The sequence below is a fragment of the Nothoprocta perdicaria genome, unplaced genomic scaffold, assembly GCF_003342845.1.
Source record: "Nothoprocta perdicaria isolate Ctin4 unplaced genomic scaffold, notPer1 scaffold_165, whole genome shotgun sequence".
NCBI classification, from domain to species: Eukaryota; Metazoa; Chordata; class Aves; order Tinamiformes; family Tinamidae; genus Nothoprocta; species Nothoprocta perdicaria.
Window position 1 is genome coordinate 292,812 of NW_020454816.1, and position 20,045 is coordinate 312,856.

The 20,045-nt window shown below is 42.7% G+C and overlaps 1 protein-coding gene across 1 annotated transcript in view; it reads right to left on the reverse strand.

The window, feature by feature from the left end:
- Positions 1-8,103: 8,103 nt before the first annotated feature.
- NPM1 (nucleophosmin 1) overlaps positions 8,104-20,045 on the reverse strand; it is a 12,391-nt gene continuing 449 nt past the window's right edge. Inside the window, exons 2-11 of the mRNA XM_026035682.1 lie at positions 19,745-19,824; positions 16,741-16,860; positions 16,340-16,433; positions 15,362-15,465; positions 14,881-14,942; positions 14,323-14,377; positions 13,083-13,172; positions 11,960-12,061; positions 9,347-9,421; positions 8,104-8,376 (exon numbers count right to left, since the gene is read on the reverse strand). Of these exons, the coding sequence (XP_025891467.1) occupies positions 8,338-8,376; positions 9,347-9,421; positions 11,960-12,061; positions 13,083-13,172; positions 14,323-14,377; positions 14,881-14,942; positions 15,362-15,465; positions 16,340-16,433; positions 16,741-16,860; positions 19,745-19,824 (821 nt within the window). The 3' untranslated portion in view covers positions 8,104-8,337. The remainder of the gene's footprint in view (positions 8,377-9,346; positions 9,422-11,959; positions 12,062-13,082; positions 13,173-14,322; positions 14,378-14,880; positions 14,943-15,361; positions 15,466-16,339; positions 16,434-16,740; positions 16,861-19,744; positions 19,825-20,045) is intronic.

Consider the following 20,045-nt stretch of genomic DNA (forward strand, 5'->3'; position numbering starts at 1 on the left):
CGGCGCAGCCCGCGCGCGGCCTCGGGCCCCACGGCGGCGTCTCGCAGCCCGCGCGGCAACAGCGGCCCGGGCGCACGGGCGACGCGCGGGTGTAGGGCCCTGCTAACGCAGCCCGCGCTCGTGTTTTTAATAACGCCCAAAAAACGTCGGTGAGCGAACAGTGCCACCAACAGCCCCGCGAGCGGCGGCACCTCCCAGGTGGCTTCATGCGGCTCAATCCATTCGCGGTGCTCACCGAGGCCACCTCTCTCGCTTGCAACGGACCTTAGTGGGTAATGGGCCCCAGTCTGTCCCACTGGGGCTGGCTCATGGCCATTCCACGTGGGAAAGCCCAGGGTTTTCCATGTGCATCGGAGCCTCTCCCCACAAGCCATGGCAGATGGGGTGCAGCACCCTGGGTGGTGCTGTGTGGCCACGCAGAGATGGAGGGCACAAGGACACGACTCCTCTGCCACCCTTCCAACCATCCATCATCAGCCAAAAGCACAAGATCCAATTCCGCCTCCCCAGCTTTCCTGACCAACAAAACCACTGTGTTCTCCAGAGCTCTCTGAAAATCCAAGAAAAGGGYGCAGACACCAAAATTGTGGCTTCCAAAGGTAGCCCACATGGGTAACGGGCAGCCCCGGGACATGAGCCTCCATCCCTTCATGGTTACAGAGGGGTTGGGGAAGCCCCAGATAACACAACCAAACCCCCAAAATGCCACCGGGACACGTCTCACCCGTGGGTCTGCAGGACACCAAGAGGGAACGCTCCCTTCACTGCCCATAGGACTCCACATCGGAACAAGGGCCTCCAGATCTCTTGTGGGGACCTGCCACTGTCCACCGAGCTGGACACACACGGGATGCTCCATGTCCATGCTGAAGCCACCAGTGTGTCACCAACTGCCGTGCTGGCYGTACATGCACTGTGCCATGCAAAACAGGCAGCTGTATTTGTATATCAAAGCAGTTGAAAAGAGCAGAGACGGGCTCAACATCTGGTGCGCGAAGATCCTCATCCACACCCCTTGTGCACATTTCTYATTATTTTTTAGCACATCAGTAAGTTTCTGTGGGTCAAGTGTCCTGCTAACTAGGACACAACCCGTGAAACACTTGGCTTCTGCTACCAGCCTCCCATAAAACTGCACCCACTAACACAGCATCTACTTGGCTTTGGGTCTYGGTCAAGGGACTGGGTGTCTTGCACCATTGGGATCATGTCCTATCTGCGCCCTATCTTAATATTAAAATAATTTTGTCATTTGCAAGCTGCTTGGAAGCCCAGATGGAAAGAGAGGAACATCTCCAATGGCATTGAGATGAAGAAAACATGTCTATCTTTCAGGTGTAAGGAGAGGACCGCTGTGGAGGTGGATCTCTGGACCTGCCCCTCAATGATCAACGACAGCACACAGGCAGGACTTCCCTGCAACCACCAGCATCGGCCCTTTGGGTCACCACTAGCGCCTGCTTTGGAGAGCAGTCAAAGAGCAATGCACAGCCAATAAACATAGAACAAAACAATGGAATATTGTAAAATCAACAGCTTGGATGGTCCTAGAGGGCTCAGAGGTGGGACAGGTGAGACCAGGAAAACCCAAAGCATCTGTCACCCAGAGAGGGCTGGTTCTGCTGGAACCAGCTGCCCTGCCTGATTCTGGGGGGACCAGCACAAGAGCAGAGTCTCTTCAAACTATACACACAGATGCCCATCCAAAGGGAGAACCCAGCATGTCACAAGCCTTCCCTCTGAAGTATGTGACTACCTAAAATAAACTCACGGTCTCTCATTCAGCAGCCAGTGTTTTCAAAAATCATCCTCCTYCCTCCGCCCCGAAACACCTCCTGAAATTAAAGAGGATTTGGGAAGTGAAATCTCTGCTTCCTTTGAAACTTCCAGTGTGCTCGTTAAATAAATCCCAGCGCTTTATCACTGGAGGAGGAAAAAAAGGAAGCGCTGAAAACGATGGACATCTCAAGCAAAAGCTGATATAAATACAAATGTAAAACCGAATATGTGGTTCCCCTGACATCAGCTGTGCACAACCCTCCACCAGGACATCCCCTTTCCCCTGTTCTTCAGGATCACCAGCCCTGGAAGTCTCTTTGAAGCACCTTTGGAAGTCCAGGGGGATCTCCTGGCATCACATGAGCGTCACAGCRCACTGGTGAAACACGCAGCAGCTTCTGAAGGAGAACAAGAATACACAACCTGTGCAGGCAACTCTACTCAAACCAGMAAGAAATTCCACTTCCCCGCCTTCGCAGTGCATTAAATCCTAGGGCTTGGCATCTCGGATTTATATTCCTCCACGGTTTCATTTTTCCCTTAAAAAAAAAAAATCCAAGCTGTTAAGCTTCAAAACTTAATATTTCCTTAACTCAGCTTTTCAGCTCGACAGCTCTTAAACCTAAACCTCTTTAATTGAAGTCTCCTGAATTAAGCTGTCTCCAGCAAGTCACCATCTCAAGCCCTGTCGGGGGAGCCCAGCTCTTTCTGGAGGGGCTGGTCCCTGCCCACCCAGCTATTGGGGGCTTCCTGCCACCCACCCTGTGGGCTCCATTGCTATGGAGCGGACAGGACCCCACATTGGAGACATCACGGTGGTGCTGAGTGTCCCTGTGGCAGCTTTGGGGTGACAGTGCAAAGCACTGAGCATCTCGGGAGCAGTTTGGGGTTGAGATGCTCTMGATCCACAGGCAATTGCAGGAGCTGAGCAACCCGTGGCATCTTGGATGCCTCAGGCCCTGTCACTGCCTCCCTCAGGCTGGGCACAAATGAACAAGACCTTGGAGCAGGGCTAGGGGCCTTGAGGGACACTCGGAGGTTCAGCTGCAGAGCAGGGCTGGTGTGATCTCATACCTGCTGTTCTTCACCGTAACTTAAATGAGGGCACTAGTCCCTGCTACCATCTCAGAGATGCTCCATGAAGTATAGTCAGATGTCTAACACAAGGGGAAACAGATTTACAGAGTCCAGGGAGGAGAGCAGGGACAGAGGCTTCATCATCTTGGAAGGCAGTTAGGACGGCTTGGGCAAGGAGCCGGAGAAGRAGGAGGAAGAAACAGGGCGTGTGAAGAGGAACCAACAGCCAGAACAAGGCTTGATAGAAGAGCCTACCAAAGGAACGCAGAGCTTGCAACTCAAGCATCATTTTCAGACACTGTCCAAGCACTGAGAGCATGACTGATGAGGGAAAGATAGTGCTGCTAGCAAAGAGGAAGGCTAAGAAGAAGAGATTGGAAAAAAAAAGGATCAGGCCAAGCAGGACTGAGGAGCAGCTTGAGGAGTAGTGATAAATCAAGTTAACAAGAAGGCTTTGACAAGATTCATAACTGGGGGAGGAATGAGTTGGAAAGGCCTATCTAGWTCTATAAAGCACAAGGGAACAAGATGAAACACTTCTAGTTTGCAACCTTAAAAAAGAACCCAAGATTCCCYGTTTTTCCCATCCTTATGTAGTGTGGAGGTTGCAAGGCCTCAATCCCTTTCTATCTTCATCATGGTGACCCCATGACATGGTGCTGCCCTTAGCGACTCCACYGGCAGCAGGCTGAGCAGGCAAAATTTATTCCTCATACTGACAGTAGGTGGGAAAAAATACTTCTATTTTTCAAATCAAGCCCAGTCCATTTTGTCAAAAGAGAAATGCACAAAGCTGCTCTAAAAGCTGTGCACCCTTGGAAAGCCACACCAGGCCCAGGCAAGGTATTACCACTCAACTGCATCATTAATAGAGATTTTTGCTATTGCTTTTACTATGACACTAGGTAGGCTGGCTTTAAAGGAACCTAATAACACTCTAGGGCACTTACCAGGTTACTTTTTTTTTTTAGGCTGTATTTAATTTTCTAAGTGGTGCATCTCTCCAACAGATTTATGAGGTCGTGGACAACTACAATCAATTGTAGAGCTTTCCATTTAGTAATAAGGTCACCTCTAACATCCGAGAGTCCTTCCCCTGCCCCTTACCTCCCCCTCACCCATTCTTTTAAACATTTCTTTCAAGCTTTCCCCATGGAAACAGTTTTGAACTAAACCCTCCTCCCCTCACACACACACTTACGTCTGAGGAACACCTGAAGAACCAGACCACGTTTCTCTTCTCTTCCTCTTTTAGTTATGATCATTCTTTCCAGGTACATCCATCTACTGTTATTATTCTTCATGAAAATAAAAACACAGCCTTAATCTCAGAATAGGAAACTTACATCCTTATTCACATGAAACTCCTTTTCTCATAAGGGATCTATACTGACCATCCATCTCCTGTCTCTAGTCTTCCTGTTCTCACTTTTGAGCCTCATGTTCATTGCTTTTAGGTCCTTTCTCATTGTTTTCCTCCAGGAGCCTTTTCCTACAAACTGTCTTCTAACAGCTGATAAGAGAAACAGTGGAAGGGAAGAGACTAGTTACAAAGAAACTAAGAAGCAGAGCGAGTAAATACACAGCAAATCACACCTTTTTGATTCACCACATCCAACAATTACAAGTTGTCTCTGCAGCAGAATTTCATAACATCTTAACTAACAGTACTTTTTTTTTTTTTTTTTTTTTTGACTTTAGTCCAAATAAACCATGGTTTAAAACACATTCTTAAAAAAGACACTTGCATACAAGCAACTGCTGAAGAGCCAATCCAGTGGAATGGATGTCCAAAATGGAATTATCTCAAAGTTCAAGTGTAGATTTGAAAATTTCCCCACAAAGGAAAGAAATGCGCAGCCCTCGGAGACACACCTAAGCTCTTCACCAGGTCTCCCGTGTCAAATCATTCAAGTCCAGCTCTCCTTTTTCAATCGTATCCGAAGCCGCTATTCAGACAAAGCAACCCTTAATAAAAACCAGATCACAAAACCTCCAAACCTCACTCAACACAACCGCTCGGGCTCACAGCTGCTTGCCAGGACCTACTGCCCATTACACAAACCCAGGGAAATAAAGACACTCCATCTAACACTTAGCTCCAAAACCACTTAATTCATTTGTGATTTGCATTTAACATTTCATACGCATCTGTCATCTTTAATTCCCCACTGGGAGAAGAGCAGTAGCAACARGGATCTATCTGCTTGTTCCACAGGGAAAGAGGGGAAGAGAAGCTGGGAAGGGTTTGGCTGCTACTCAGTAATGGTACATTGGAAGGAGACAGGACATAGCCTGAGGTATCTGGGTAAAATTATGAGGAGRAGAGGACACAGAGCATGTTCCAGCATGAACTTGGGCCCTGAGGGGCTGTCTGGGTGGCAAGAAGCCCAGAACCACCACCCATCCTGGCCCTGTTTTCCATTACCTCAGCCCACACACACTCCCTTCCACCCACTGCCAGCCACCCTTGAGGAGCTGCTCCTCTCCAAAGGCTGGAATAGGAGCTGAGCACCAGCAGAGCAGAGAAGGGCCCAATGCTCTCCACAGCACAGGAGCTGCTGGGGTTGAGAATCACACATCACTTGGCCAAAGGAGGACCTCARATATGATGGATCTAAAGTTGCTGTGAGCTCCTGGTTCTCAAAGCAGCACAGTAAGATGCAGAACATTATTCCCTAGGTGGAAAAAGGACAGCATCCTTATCTTGTCCGTAATTCCACGTCCAGAAACAAAATACCTTTAAGAAGAGTTGTAGCTGCTACAAATGGCATAAATGAGAGAAGGGGGCAGTTACATTCCCCTGTGTAGACCATGGCACYAGGACAGGGCAATACTGCCGCTCTCCACTTACTTCAAGGAGCTACAGGAAAGCTCAATTTTAAAAATTGTACAATTGCGGGAAGCTATGAAGCATGGAAAAATAGCAAAGAATGGTGGTGTCCTGCAACTGGGAGGGGAACAGCAAGAAATGAGTGAAGAAAGGAAATTATTTGGTGACCTCTTTTACAGGTACTTGCACCTGTGAGCTTAAGTAGGCTGAATTTTTAGAATTCTACCTCTCTAGTTCTGCTTGAAGAGCTCAAATGCTATGAAGCGACACACATGGTAGCCGTGTGGAACCCTCCCAGGGGATATTACCACCATCCAGAGCCATCCAAGGAGCTGCCCAAACACGAGGCAAGTGGTGGGATACGTGGCTGGGAGAGACAGGTGAAATCAGGATGACCTGTGACGGAAGAGGGGACACCGTGGAGCAGAGCAGCAACCACCAAGCTGTTGTCACAGCTGAAGCGACAAGAACAGGAATAGGCAGAAAACACAGTAAGGAAGCTCAAGAGGAGACAAGTTCTCAGCATTACACCATGATCTACATCATTACACTACAGAGATGCCTCACGACACTCAACAGGAGCTCAATGAAGCTTTGACGTTGCACAGTGCGTCATAYAGCACGGGAATCTCTTCCATGAGACCTTCCTCCCACCTCCCRTCCTCATCTTCACACCAAGCGTGGCTGCACCCCACAGACCTGGCTGGTTCAGCCTGTGGCCCATACACAGACAATTTCCCAGCTTTTCTWACAAGTTCAAGACTCCAAATATTTTATTGGCTGGATAGCCTCTTACTGAAATTACTGTACAATTTTCACTTGTTTCGGCCAAAATTGAGGGCAATTTTGCTTAAATGAGCCTGTCTGTGCCATTAGCTCTATTTCACCAGGGAAATTGGCTTTCACTTGTACATATGACATCATCTATTAACATAACCCCACCAAAACAGGCATTTCAAATCCTCACACTCTGCCATTTCACATGCTGCAATTATAGTCAAGCTTAAATGAATCTTTTGACACTCAACTTGCACTGTATTTTTTGCTTCTCTACAATGCAGACTGCTTAACTTTGTTTTTCCACGAGTTGCCTTCTGGAGAGTTGCACTGGTTTGCATCACACCTAGAAATGTGTCTGCAGAAGCATTAAGAGTTTTTTAGAAGAGAAAAACTTTTATAATACTCTAAAATACTGTTTTACAATACTCTAAAGGAGTGGAAACCCAATACCCTGTGCTTGCTTATTGCAAGGTAGTGCCACAAAGACTTTTCTAATGTGTCATGAAGGAGCAGGAAGAACAACTTTTATCCACTAAACCATTGTAGAAGCCCAACTTGATCTGAAGCCTTCAGGGAGTACAAACCCAAACATATACTGTGGAAATTTGCACCAATTCCCTAACATCTGATGTGAAAACTGGAAGCCAGTTGCTGTTAAATATTTCAGTTCTGTAGCTAGAGCTMCATCAGGCTTTCAGTTACTCTTACCACTGTTTAAGTGCTATAGTAGGTGTCGTTCCTGCCTTTATACCATTATTGCAGTTGTTAGGCATTCTTCAGCATTCAAACATGTGAAGTGCTGCAGCATTTAGGTGGTGTTCTCCACACACTGCCTCCATTTGTGAACAACAGAATTAGGCTGAACACAGATGATCATCTGGAGGGCTTCTGGACATGATCTCAAGAACTGATAAGGACTCCCTCCCTACCTATTTGAACTTGGATTTGCAGTCCTGAAACTGTGGAGACTAGCTTCCCACCACTCCCAGGAATGCATCCACTGGCATTGACCTCACTCAGCCTAAGAGTACTTTAGGCACGCCCAACAGCTTAACACGCTTCTCCACAAGGCTCCTTTAGGATCCATTAAGTGAGACAGCCACAGAGAGCAGAGGCCTGTATGGGAACAGCAGAGCCAGCATTCCCCAAATCACAAGGATTACGTTTTACAAGCGGAGTCACAAGCCCCACAGATTCAATTGTTAGAGGGAAACCATAAACCAAGTGTAATCAAACAGGGGCAGAAACTGAGATGCAGGAAGGGCTGTTTCTGGCAATTATGTAATTAGTGGTCACCTCCAGACAAGGACACAGCCCAGCTTACCACTTAAGTCTTCTCATCAAACCATCTGTTCAGTAGCTGCTACACACATGGAATTGGAAGAAAGTTGTCTTTAAAGTTGACAGCACAAATGAGACTTTATCTAATGCATACTTGGTAAAGAGAAGCAGCCAAAATACTCAGCAGTAGCTCCTATGAGAACTTTCAGGCCCCGTTATCTTCTGTATTCAGTATGCAGTCTACCCCAGCCCATAAAAAAGAAACGATAGTACTTTATTAAAATACTAAATTTTATTTTTTCCACGTACATTTAGTCTCCCCACCATTTCCATTTGTCTGACCACCACCACCACCACCATGCCTTATCAAAACATTCCATACATACTTAAAACGAAGCTGAGGGTGGAGTCCCGTCTTTAAAAACTAAACAGGCATTTTGGACAACACATTCTTGGCAAGGTAATCTGGATGACATTTATCAGACACTGTAGGGAAAGCTTTCAGCATTTGTAAAAAGGACAGCCAAATAATGGTTACAGAAATAAGACTGCAGATTTTAATGAACTGTTTAAACTGTTTTCTTTTCTTACAGAGTCTGTCTCCACTGCCAGAGAGCTTGAATGACCTGGAAGTGTACACAAAAAGTTAGAAATTGAAATCTAGTTTTTCCACTTATTTTCAGTTTACTATCTCCACTTACTCCACAAAATATTGACACCAAGTTACAATAACAAAATGCATTCTTTTTCTCAGAAAAAAAAATGAAGTTGAACTCAACATCAAATTAGGAGACTGCTACTCAGAGTAAGTCCCAATAATAAGAATCCAGGGAAGGTAAGTGAGAGGATGGGTGTGGACCAGCTAGGCAAATATTGGCTGAACTCTGCCTACCCTGGCTAATGTCAGAGCAACTTCAGTAGCTGAGGCGAGCTGCTTTTAAACATTCTTTCAAGAACCTATCAATTTGTCTATCAGACAAGTTTACTCTGAACCGCTGAAGGAAGCAGGAAAGCATAAGGAATTCTGTCACTGGAAGAAACTTTTAACTTAGAAGAATTTTGATAGAAATCTAAGACATATTTTAACCTAGTACATGTCAAGCAATAACTAATTCGGAAACTTGCTTCCTGATACCACCTTTTGGCTTGCCTTCTTACAAGACTTCAGTTGACTTTGGGAGAAAAAGAGGCAAGAAAGCCATAATTTCAATTGCAAAACAGTTCCCCCTCCCAGACACCCTCCCCAACAAAAGAAGGCTGAACAGCAGACTAGCCTAGGTGGCCAAATTCAGCAGCAAGGAAAACCACAGMTCATTTCCTTGGCCAATACGGTGCCAAAAGGAAAAATTCTGTGGGTTTAGTAAGCAAGAGATAATTTACCAACCATAGAAAAGTTGGAAAAATGTAATAAAATATTAGCTTTCTGATCTTAGCCAACTAAAAACCCTTAAAACCATTCCCATTTAATTTGAAGTATTGTTCGTGGTTTGTAACCCTTTGAAGCAGTCTAAAGCTTGTAAAGATTAAGAAGTGGAAAAGAATCCCTGCGTAAGGTTAGAAACTTTGATTTTATCAAGCTCCAATAAATTCAGTTACCTTCTGGTCCTCCGTCCTGAAACAATTCTTAACATAGTTGGCAAATTTGGCTTCCAACTTAGGAAGGGTAGTACCCTGTTATGGAAAAAGGCACATTTTAGTGTATGCAGCCCATTAAACGCCTCCCCTCCTCCAAAAAAAAAGACTTCTGAAGGTTAAGTACTGTGCAACACAAATGGAATTTTCCTGGACTCGCCTTGTATCTTCCAGTCTGCTATCAAACCATTTTCAACATCTTTCAAAACAGTACACCATAAATATTTACCATACCAGTGAAGGCCTATACACCAAAATGGCTTTATAAACAACTCTGCTCATGCTTAGAATCATGACAGCAAATACTTATCACCYTGTTTACAGCCAACACATATATGCTAGTCAGTGAAAAAAAATATTCAGGGCTTCCCTSCAATAGGCTGTAGTTTCAGACATGCTTGCTTGTCCTTTAGAGGCAGGTTTCCTGCCTCAACTTCTTAAAAATTTTAAAGTGCACTCTGGGTTCTCTATTTTAGAGCACATTTTGGCCTATCAGTTCTATAAATTCATGAGCCATTCTACATATATGTTCACATATATGAAAATGTCTTGGCACATACTCCACTGCACAAAGCAGATTCTGTAGCTCACAGATCTAAGTTGATCCTTTTACCTTTTTTTCTTCCAGTTAAGGCAGTAGGAATCACCTTAAGGGGTATGGACTTTCATATGCCACACATTTTTATTTTCAACTACATTTGTTGAAATATCTAGCCTAGAATAAAAAAATATTTTACTGCTGTTCAGCACATTGCAGGAGGGACTCATGGTAACTCAAAAAAGATACATTAAGAATATCTGAAAACAAAACACAATCAGAAGTTTGGATTTTGACAACGKAATGTGCCAAGCACTGATGCTTTTCCATTAACTTGGACACACCAGCCAGTTTACTACACACTAYAGGAGTTTCATTCTACTATCACATTTTCCCTGGCACTCCACACAAGCAATTTTTAAGTTCCTAACTTGAAGACTGCCTGCAAACAGCTATTGGACACAGCAATGCACAAGTGTTTGGTCTTACCAAGACAGTCTAGAACAATCTTGGAATACACTAAAAGTTGGTTGCTGCTGCACCAACTTAGCTTGCTGGTTGTGCTTATACTGCATCTCCCATTAAAAATGGTTTCCTGCAACCAAAAAGTGTATCCTATGGAAGTCATTTAGCCAACTGCTATTATCCAGTGTGTACACCGCATTATTCCCTCCATAGGGACATCCCTGCCCACTGGGAACTGGGTGACACTCACTCATTAGGCAGAGGCAACACTAATCACTGCTTCTGCATGAGTCATGCAAAACCAGCCCTAGCATCCCCTGTTCCAAGAGGTTGCTTTGACCTAGTCGAGTGATACCACCCATCACTGTCAAGTTCACAATTCATCCAGGGCTATGCAATGTGAGCCTGATTAAGTGCACCACAGATGCACTGCATTTCCTTTGAACCATTCTGCCATATTTGGCCTTCACAGGACAGCGTTGCCTTGAAATATTAAGGAAGAAATCACAGGACAACTCCTTGCAATTCCTTAAAATGCCATTTAAGGAGGAAACAGCCTTCTGAAGCTAAATTCAAAAACCCAGGGCTCCTCATAAAATTGCCATTGACATAGGCTTTACATTTATCCGTAAGTCTTTTATCCTTGTCTCCAACAAGGAATCTGATCCAGTCACCAGAATTCCTTTAAATAACGTGATTTATAAGCAGTCTTGAATTAGTAAAAGTCTCCATTCATGCATTTAGTGTTCTTGTCAGCTCCCCACTGCCAGCTGATCTGCAGTACAGGTGTGTAACTACTGAACTGCATCCCTAGCTAACAAGCATATATCCAAACCTGGCTATGGGAAAGAATTACTGCCTCTACACTCTACTATAAACCAGTCTATACAGAGATTTTCACTAAAATTTTTTTAATACTTAAAAAAATGTAGCTAAGAATAATACATAATCCTGAAATGTTATCTGGCAGCAATCAAAAGCCAAGATGACATTATTTGCCCTTCAAAACATGAAACATCCWTTGAAGGGAAATTGAATTCACTCAAACCTCCATCCCCAGGTCAGAAAGCAACTGCTTGTAGGACTTCCTCCATTCATGAAGGGCTATTACAGGCACCTATCTCCCCCTTCTGGAAGCTACAGAGCCTTACAAGTTTCCAAAGTTGCATTCTCCTTTTAGGTCAACCAGTTCCAACTATATAAAGAATTCTGCTCTAGTCTAGCTTCCTAAAATTAATTGTGTATATTAACTAGACACTTTCAGAATAAACACTATACCCAGGGGTGCTGTTTAGTTTTTTTTTAACACAACAGAAGCAGCTTGAAATAAATCACTACTGCAGAAACAAAAATCTCAAAGTTCATGGTAAAATATGGGGAGCTTAAGGACACATACACCCAGGCACAGCAGTTCCCACTGAGGTGTTAACTTAGCTGGATTCTCACAGATAAAATGATCTGTCCCAGAGTTTTTATTCAAGTTTCAACACTGATACAGTGTTAATAGGACAGCAACAACATCTACATATACTTCTGCAAAGTAAAACAAGTAYCCATTTTCTGAACAAACTCACCTTATCTACGGACGCCTGCATTTTTGCTTTAATCTCCTCTAACGACAGAGGGACTTTGGGTGTTTTTGGAGTTAGAGACTTGTCCTTCTTGGAATCTGGAGTCTGAAACAATTATACATTTTATTAGAAACTTGCATATCCATGAAAAGCTGCTTATTATGCAAGATTTGGTTTTCTAGAAACAGTCTTAAAACCTACTCCAATTTACACCTACTAGGGGAACAAGCCATTAGGCAGATACATCAGATGTTTTGCCAAGTCATAAAAGTTAAAAGTTGTGTTCCTAACAGTCCTTATGAAAGGAGGTCAAGAACACAATATTTAACTACATAATTATGGTTTGCCCAGTGAGCATCTTACATTCCTGGGCAGATGTTTATCCAGCTCTTTCCCAAATGGGAAATGAAACTGAAAACAGCAGAAACAAATCATTCATTCAAGAGTGTTACCCACAGCTGCAGCCATGTTAGGCCAGYCATGTTTCAAAAAAGGCATAAATTTGCTTTTGAGTCATTATCTTCCCATCCATTCCATACTGATTTCTGTAGGCAACCTTCCCCGCATGCAGGTTAGTCTGCATGCTACAAAGAAAAGCTGCATAAGCAAACTTGGCCCAGCTGCAAGTTCAATATGAAACTTCAAACATCAAGAGTTCACGTGGATTTTCTGATATGCAAAGCCATAAAAGCACAAAACTTAACAGAGCTGGGACAAGGCAGGTAGTAGGAAACAACAAGAAGCAAGGATCAGTCTTCCCTTCTCAGTGGCTGGCTTTAATCATACTACAGTAAAAGTTTTATCTACACCTTCTGGTACTAACAACTAAGTTAGTACCAGAGGTCAAGCAGTTTAAGACAGTCAGTAGTTTATAAAGAAAGGGATCACTGAGAGTCACCAGGGACAGCCTGGCTGATGTAACTGCATAAGCCAAGACTTAAGAGGGGGGGCAATACCAAAGAGCACAACAGGAAAACATTAAGCAATGACATAACAGTATTGCAGTCATGCTTTCTAGTCATATTCAAAAGGCTTTCTAGTCATATTCAAAAGGAAATTATGTTTATGCAAGACTACAAGCCCACATAAGAATTAACACTAGCTTTACTCATCTGCATTCACTCACTTTTGATTTAGATGCTGGTGTGGACGGCTTGGAGTCTTTTCCATTTTGCTTTGCTTTYTGCATGTTCTTCCCCGAAGATTCACGGGCGGGCTGAAAATAAAGCATCCAATGTCATTTGCCTTTAAAAAAGAACTTTTACCCAGTGAGCTTGTTAACATTATACTGAAGATTTGGTGACAAATGTGTTATTTAACATAGAACAAAGCAGCACAAACCCATGTGACTATCCAATCAAACATGATGTATACTACAAGAACTCGTAAATAACTAATTCTAGCTGACACTGCAAGTTCAAGATAAGATTCAGTGCTAGTTATTTTCAAGATCATAACCCTTACTTCCCCTCAGCATTGCCTGCCTAATGTATGGACAATGCCCTCTGCAGATTCAAAACGTGGTTTCTTGYACTGCTATAAAAATCATAGTAGTATTTCATTCAAAATGTTTGAATACAGTGAGAGATCTGCACTTGTCATTAGTATCTTTAAAACTTGTGCACTTGAACTTACAGAAATACATCAGAACAAAACAGCCTTTGGGGGAGCACCACATTAAGGGTTCAATTTGCAGAGAGCAGGTATGTAAACATGAGTCGAAGTCAATGTAACCAAGCTGAACAGTTTCGTCACAACCTCCTTTATCTCTGCAGCTGCCAAACTGCCTTACAGTTTATTTTACCACCAGATGGCACTCAAGGACTGATGTAATTTCATACTTAGTTGCCTGAAGCAAACATTTTCCAAGACATTCACATAAAAGTCTTATTCAATGAATGTTACATTGCTAAAAGCTTCCAACAGTACAAAGATGCAACAGGAAAAGGACAAGCAACATCTCACCTATGGGGACGAGGATTTTGTTCACTGTCCAACATCTGAACATATTATATATGGCTACATCCTAGTGGTAAAGGACCCTGCAGCCATCTCTGCTTTGTACTGAAGCATATGATCAATAAACACACACATTAAAATATCCTACTGCAAATCCCTTTCCAGAGAGTAAGGCTTAGTTATTAATACAACCCATTACAGAAAACACACAAAACACTGCACAAAAATCAGATTTCAACTAGTTTCTGCACTGTAATAAGCTCAACAGTTCAACTTAAATCTGTATCTCACTTCCACAAACTCAGCTCTTCCCATCCAGGGTCTTACCTTCCAAAGATCACTCCCAAGCAATTAACAGCTAGAGGTGCTAACAACTGTTCACATATTCAAATACTGGGGCCACTTACTTTCTTGACTGGTATTTTCAGTTCTTCCTCATCTTCATCCAAGTCATCTTCATCACTATAATCAAAAGGCAGTCAACTCACCACAATTCAGGATTTTCAAGCATAGCCAATGACTTTATTCAGTAAGAATTCATCTTGCTTTTTCAAAAAAATCTCATTAGAGAAGGAAGCTTTTCAATTGTGCCTCAGACTGCTTGGTCAAGTGTCAAACCCCTCTATTTACTAACAAAGCGAAGTGTGCTGAAAAGCATGCACTTTAATACTTAAAATAATTCATTCTGAAATGTTCTACTTGATGCAAACTATCACTAAAGAAGGAATTCTAAATTTAAAGTTACTGATCTACCAGAAACTAAGTCTTCTAGCCCAATGTGAGAGATTTAAAAAGCATTTTGAAAGTYACAGTTTAGCTTAGAATGTGGACAATGGCTTGATGTTATTTTGCACTTCTGCAGCTAAGATTTCCTGACGTATTCACGTTGGGTCCTAAGTAATCCATATTCTGAAGGTTTCCCATACAATGGTATTTCCCAACACCCTCAAATCAGAAATACATACTCATCATCGTCATCCTCATCGTCGTCGTCATCCTCATCATCTTCTGACAGTTTTGCTTTTTTCTAATAAGAAGAAATAAGTCTGGTAAGCGTCAATACTATAGCAATCTTGACTTCAATTTGCAGCATAAGATGGTCTCAAATCTAGCTAATATCAAAAACTATATAATATACTGCTCAGCTTTGTTGTGTAAATTTGTCTGCGACTGTGACCTGGCTAATCAATTATTAGGAAAGCCAGGAAGACAATGCCATCTCTGCACACACAAAGGCACCTATAAAACAATAAGATGAACAATACTAAGTGTTTCTATCTCATGTAGAAAATCCACATTTATCTGTTTCTACAATTAAGGCTTGTTAGATGCCCATAAAACCTCTTCATGGTTTGCAGCAAATTAGGTAAAACTGCTTACTCCTAAGCAGCATTAACACCAAACAATTCTAAAGAATGCAGATCAGCTGATTTAAAAACAACATGCCTGTGGTGTTTTAGCTCCTCCACCACTTGCTGGTCTCTTTGTCGAGGCRTTCACAACTTTTGTGTCATCTTCCTCATCATCTGACTCTGGTTCTTCCTCTAGTGCTGGTAAAATGAAGATGTACCAAAAATTCACTCAATATTAGCGAGAACAAGATACTAATGAAGATATAAGACAGATACCAGAAGGCTGTCACCCAGAGCTGAGACAGCCCACCTGAATTTGCTGGAATTCAAGCACACAAAAGCCTCTTATGAGAAAACTAACCACTGCGGTCTTTCTCCAGGTGACTTTTATGCAGACACTACAAAGTCCAAATCCACTGCAGATGAATAACCACCCACACACTGCCTGGAACATCTCCCTCAGGAAAGCAGCCCATGGAGAACCTCTGCACRAAAATGGCTTTTCAAAAGTAGCTTTACCTACAGATAAAGCAGGTAGTCCTGGCTTTAGTCAATAGAACAAAATCCAAAATATATCAGGAGAGTCTTCTCAAAACCAACTGATGAAGTAAAAAGCTTKCAGCTGGGGAGATTAACACTCATGTTTAAGGGAAACGGAATTAGAAATTAAAAAGGTGGCAAAGTCCCCTTCCTCCTACAAAATATTGGACGACTATATATATTTCAAAGTTTATTTCTCAACTCTTACCTTCAAAGCACCTCAATACCTCACATCCCTCAACAGACAATTAAAGATTTGAAAAAAAAGTATTTGAGAGGCATTGCTTATGTTACTGATTACATCATCCATGAAATTCTGTTCTTGCTGATGGGTAGTGAGATCATAAGATTCTGCCCCACAGGTTTCCAGATGCTAGAGCATGGAACATTTCCAATACTGACACCTTAAGCAGACCAAACTGTTTTAACAGCTGTTGATATGAGTATTTAATCTCTGGACATTGAAAAGGTGTTCTACTTTGCAAATCAACAAATTTTACTTTTGATAAGCAGCAAAGAGATTAATACATACCTACAAGATGCTGACCACTGACATATACAGGCCCCGAACCACATTTCAATCTCAAGACCACTGGTGGTGTAATCTCAAAGCCACCTAGTGAAACCTGAGGAAAAAAATATCACAATTTATTAGCATATTAAGGTCATGCACATAACAATGAAAGCAAGTGCACCAATATTTGCAGATTCCAGGGCTAATACAATTACAAGAAGCTTTACTCAGAACAGAACAAAATATTCAGAACAGAATATTCTGGAATATTCAGAACAGAATATTCCAGAAAGGTTTATGGAATCCATTCATGCTGATCACTGACAAGCAGGCAATTTCTATACATTTTGGTCAATCCTGAAGCTCTTCTACTGTTTTTCCTGGTGTGAGAGACCAAACTTACAAGCACACATCCTTACCGTAGGCTGTACTGACATCTTCAGCGATGCCAGTGTTACTTTAATGGGGTTGCCTTCGTAGTCCAGTGCTTCTGCTTCGACGACATGTAGCTCATCTTTCGCTCCAGCCCCCAAAGTAACCTGTAGAAGTAAGCAACAGAGCAGAGTGAGACTCTTCAAATACCACAAATATTTTAAAATACTGCTGAGCACCTCTTAAGATAGAAGTCTGTATTTCTGGACAGGCTCATCTGTATTTCCCCATGTCCCCTYCCCTTTAACACTGGCATGTAACAGATACAAGACATTTCAGGACACTATTCCATCAAAGTGAAGTGGATACATTCTACTGGCTTACTGCTTTGAAGTGGGTCAGTGACAAGCTCAGGCTGCACCAGAGCTGTCCCAAAGGAAGCAGTACAGATATGTGGCTAAGGGAAACACCTGCCATTACCACTGCACAATTAAAAAAATTCAAGTCTCTTCCCTTCCTGCCATGCTTCACCTGCCAATTGCTTCAATGCAACTTTTACATGACAAATCACTTGTTTGCTTGAGTCTTCCATGAGCAGTGGAGTGTTACAGCTGCTCAGTTCAGTGCCATAATTTAAGCATGGACTTTCTGCGGTGACATAGTCACTTCACAAGATGCAAAAACTCTTGCTGCAGGGAGCAAAGTGAGTGACAGACATAATGCAGGCCTGAAATTCCTGTTCTGTAAGGCAACAGCACCTGAGTCAGGGTTACAACACAAGAGACCTGAAGCACAAGAAATTCCCTTCTCAAGGGAATACAGTTATTCCTAAGACAATCAACACAAGGTTCACTGTTCCTTTTTCAGAGACCCCTGAAAGGAGAGCTTCCTTCTCCCTCTCCAGGGGAGATCTGGGTGTAAACACCTCAGGCAGGCAGCAGCATGGATATCATGTTTCCATTCTCTGCTTCTAGCTTTAGTCATCGGGACAAGACAGATCCAAGTGCATACTGTGAAAAGMGGATATAGGATTTCCCACTCCTGGCAAGTTTTGTTGGGCAAATCGAAAGAGTAAGTGTGCAATTGTTACTCTTTGCTCTCAAAAGGGTCAGGAGCAATACACCCATCCTCACAGACAGTCCCTGGAGCTAAGAATTCCACTTAATACCACCTCACCTCTCAGTTACTCCTGTCATTCGCATATTTTAAGCAATATATACTATTTTATCAACAACCAATGCCAAATACCTAGCAAGTATTCATCTATGTGCTTTAACTTCTATACTGAGGGTAAACAATGTATTCACAAGTATGTAAGAAAATGGAGACCATACCTTCTATGTTTATGACTGTCATTATGACCAGGCATTCAGGAATACCCCCAAATAGCCATTCTTACCTCTACATGCATCAGTGCTCCTCCTCTTTCAGTTATATGCTTTCTATAAAGTTTTTGTGCAATTCATACCAAAGCCCCTGCCACACCTGCATGTTGGCATCTTTATTCATGTAGTTTTATCAGGTTTACAGACCTTAGTCATCATCTTTAAAAATTTTATTCTGCTTGCCAAGGGGATTTTTGTTTCCAGATGCCACTCAGCTCTCCTCGCCTTTCAGATATTCCGTGTCACTCCGTTTTTCAGCTATCTTGCTCCTCTTACCAATTGTCTTTATTGGAGTTTGAAAGGAAGTCCTCTGACCTTGACTTTCAGAATTAGATTTCCCCCCTTAGAAAGGTAAGTACCAGTGCTAAAGGTCCATCAATTTATCTCATGCCCCATAAAGAGGGGATAACATCCAAAAGAGGTGGTGCAGGTCATTTTTCAAAACCAACAACTTTGATTAGAGACACCCAAGTCAGGCATCACTCCATGGCTTGTGCCATGTGCACTATTAGCACGCAGCTAGGAGAACAACCTGCATGAACTTGCCCTGTCCATACTCTTAACATGTTTTTCCTTAAAATTAAATTCCAAAATGTCACTATTTAAGCACAAAGTAGCCACTGTCAGSTCTCAATAGTGCTTTTTATAAAATGCAAGCATGCTACGAACATGGTCCCACAAAACACCCTAACATTTAAAATCATGTGATAAACTATGTATTACTTGGAATAAGTTTTAACTCKGACAACCTTTATTACCCTGGATTCCAATAGGAACCCAAAACTCCAAAACATATTTGGAAGTATCAAGGCATGTTTCTACATTTAAATAATTGGGCTATTAAATRCTATACTGAAGTATACAAATGTGACAAATATTTAAGTCTTTTGCCTACTAAGTAGTGCCATGTTACTTTTTTTTGCTAGCCAAAAAACAAGTCACACGCCCAGTCCAGGCAACAGATATGTAATGTCCTTCTTGCTTGGACAGTAGAAAAAAGAACATAATTAAAACTCTCAACATGCAAATTTTGGAATAGAAGGAGTTAGAAAATTCAGTGAGAAGCTGCTCCATCAGATCAAGTGTCTGAATAAACGATGGCATTTCCCATAACATGCTTAAAAAAGGGCCAACRCTACTAAAAATGTAAAAGAACATTAGCCTTCTTCCTCCCCAACTTACATGAAATATTAACTGCTAACAGGAAAAGAGCACTGAAATTGTTTGATCAACATATGAAAAAAACTTTGAAAATAAACGTTCATCAGTCTGCATCCATCTGTGAACAGAATAATGCAAATCCAACAACCCTAGCATTCCTGAAGGATCTAAACAACAGCAGAATCTGCTGCAACAAGCATCCCAGAAAATATATGCCTGTTCTTTCTTACAGTRAACTTTTATTGCCCTGTTGTGAGTTTTTTTTTCACATCTTCTTTAAACCTTGTACCTTGTACCATATGCCAATGAAACAATGGAGAAATTTCCAGGCAAAATGGGATGCTCAGTTCCTAAGGGCAGATTATCTAGCTAATCGACACAAAAGACTTGGAAATACCAGTGRAAGAAGCAAATCCATGTCACAAAAGCTCACTTCCCGTGACGTGGAATATTAACTACTTAAGAAGTGAACTAAAACTCGCAAGTTAAAATAACAAGTACTTGCCGTTCTCAAAGACAACTGATGCTCGTTTTCTTCATCGTCTACCTTGAACTGATACTCCTTGTCTGCTTTAAGCTCGCAGCCTGTGGAAAGACCATCGCGCTGTAAGCAAAGCCTTAAAGCGCAGGGACCCGCGTGCTCCTCGCGCCCTTGCAGCCCAAGGCCCCGCGTGGGAAGGCGGCGGCCTCCACGCGCACGTGGCCCTGCAGCAGCCGCGTGGCGGGGGGGGAGGAACCCCAAGCGGCGGCGCCCACCACGCGGCGCCTCCGCACGCGGCGGCCATGGCGGCCCAGGCGGGCCCATC